The sequence below is a fragment of the Myotis brandtii genome, unplaced genomic scaffold, assembly GCF_000412655.1.
Source record: "Myotis brandtii unplaced genomic scaffold, ASM41265v1 scaffold601, whole genome shotgun sequence".
Classification (NCBI taxonomy): domain Eukaryota; kingdom Metazoa; phylum Chordata; class Mammalia; order Chiroptera; family Vespertilionidae; genus Myotis; species Myotis brandtii.
The window spans coordinates 2,050,292-2,050,782 of record NW_005370276.1 but is presented as its reverse complement, the minus strand read 5'-3'; the positions used below and the strand labels follow the sequence as shown (position 1 = coordinate 2,050,782).

Below are 491 nucleotides of genomic sequence, written 5' to 3'. Positions count from 1 at the left end.
CACGAGGGGCCGGGAGGAGGAGGAGCGAGGCGGGAGCGGGGATTGTCAGGAGGGGGCAGGGCAGGCGGAACCTCACTCACGTATTTGGCGAAAAAGGACTTCTGCTCCTGCGGGTTCTTGGCCTTCTGGGCCTGCTCCATCTCCAGGCGCTCGATGAAGGCCGCTGTCTCCGGGCTGCGGGGGTGGAGGAGGAGACAGGTGAGGGGCCGAGTCAGCCACCCCCAAGCCGGCGGGGCTGGGTACCCGTCCTGCCCTCACCCTGGGGCTGTGACCGGCGGCTGCAGCTGCACAGACGTGTTGAACAGCTCCAGGTCCACGTCCTCCACCTCCTGGCCCCGGCAGCCCCCGGGGTGCGTCACCACCGACAGGCCCACCACGTTGCCAGCCACATCCACGTGCAGTGTCAGCTGATCCGAGAGGTGCGACTCCACCAGGGAGCACTGCGGGGAGGAGGGAGCAGGGGCTGTTGCCCAGGCCTCCCCGGCACTGGG

The 491-nt window shown here is 69.2% G+C and overlaps 1 protein-coding gene across 1 annotated transcript in view; it reads right to left on the bottom strand.

Annotated features, from left to right (window-relative positions):
• Positions 1-491, bottom strand: part of EMC10 (ER membrane protein complex subunit 10) — an 8,369-nt gene that overhangs the window by 4,960 nt on the left and 2,918 nt on the right. Inside the window, exons 4-5 of the mRNA XM_014550450.1 lie at positions 259-440; positions 81-174 (exon numbers count right to left, since the gene is read on the bottom strand). Coding sequence (XP_014405936.1) covers positions 81-174; positions 259-440 — 276 coding nt within the window. The remainder of the gene's footprint in view (positions 1-80; positions 175-258; positions 441-491) is intronic.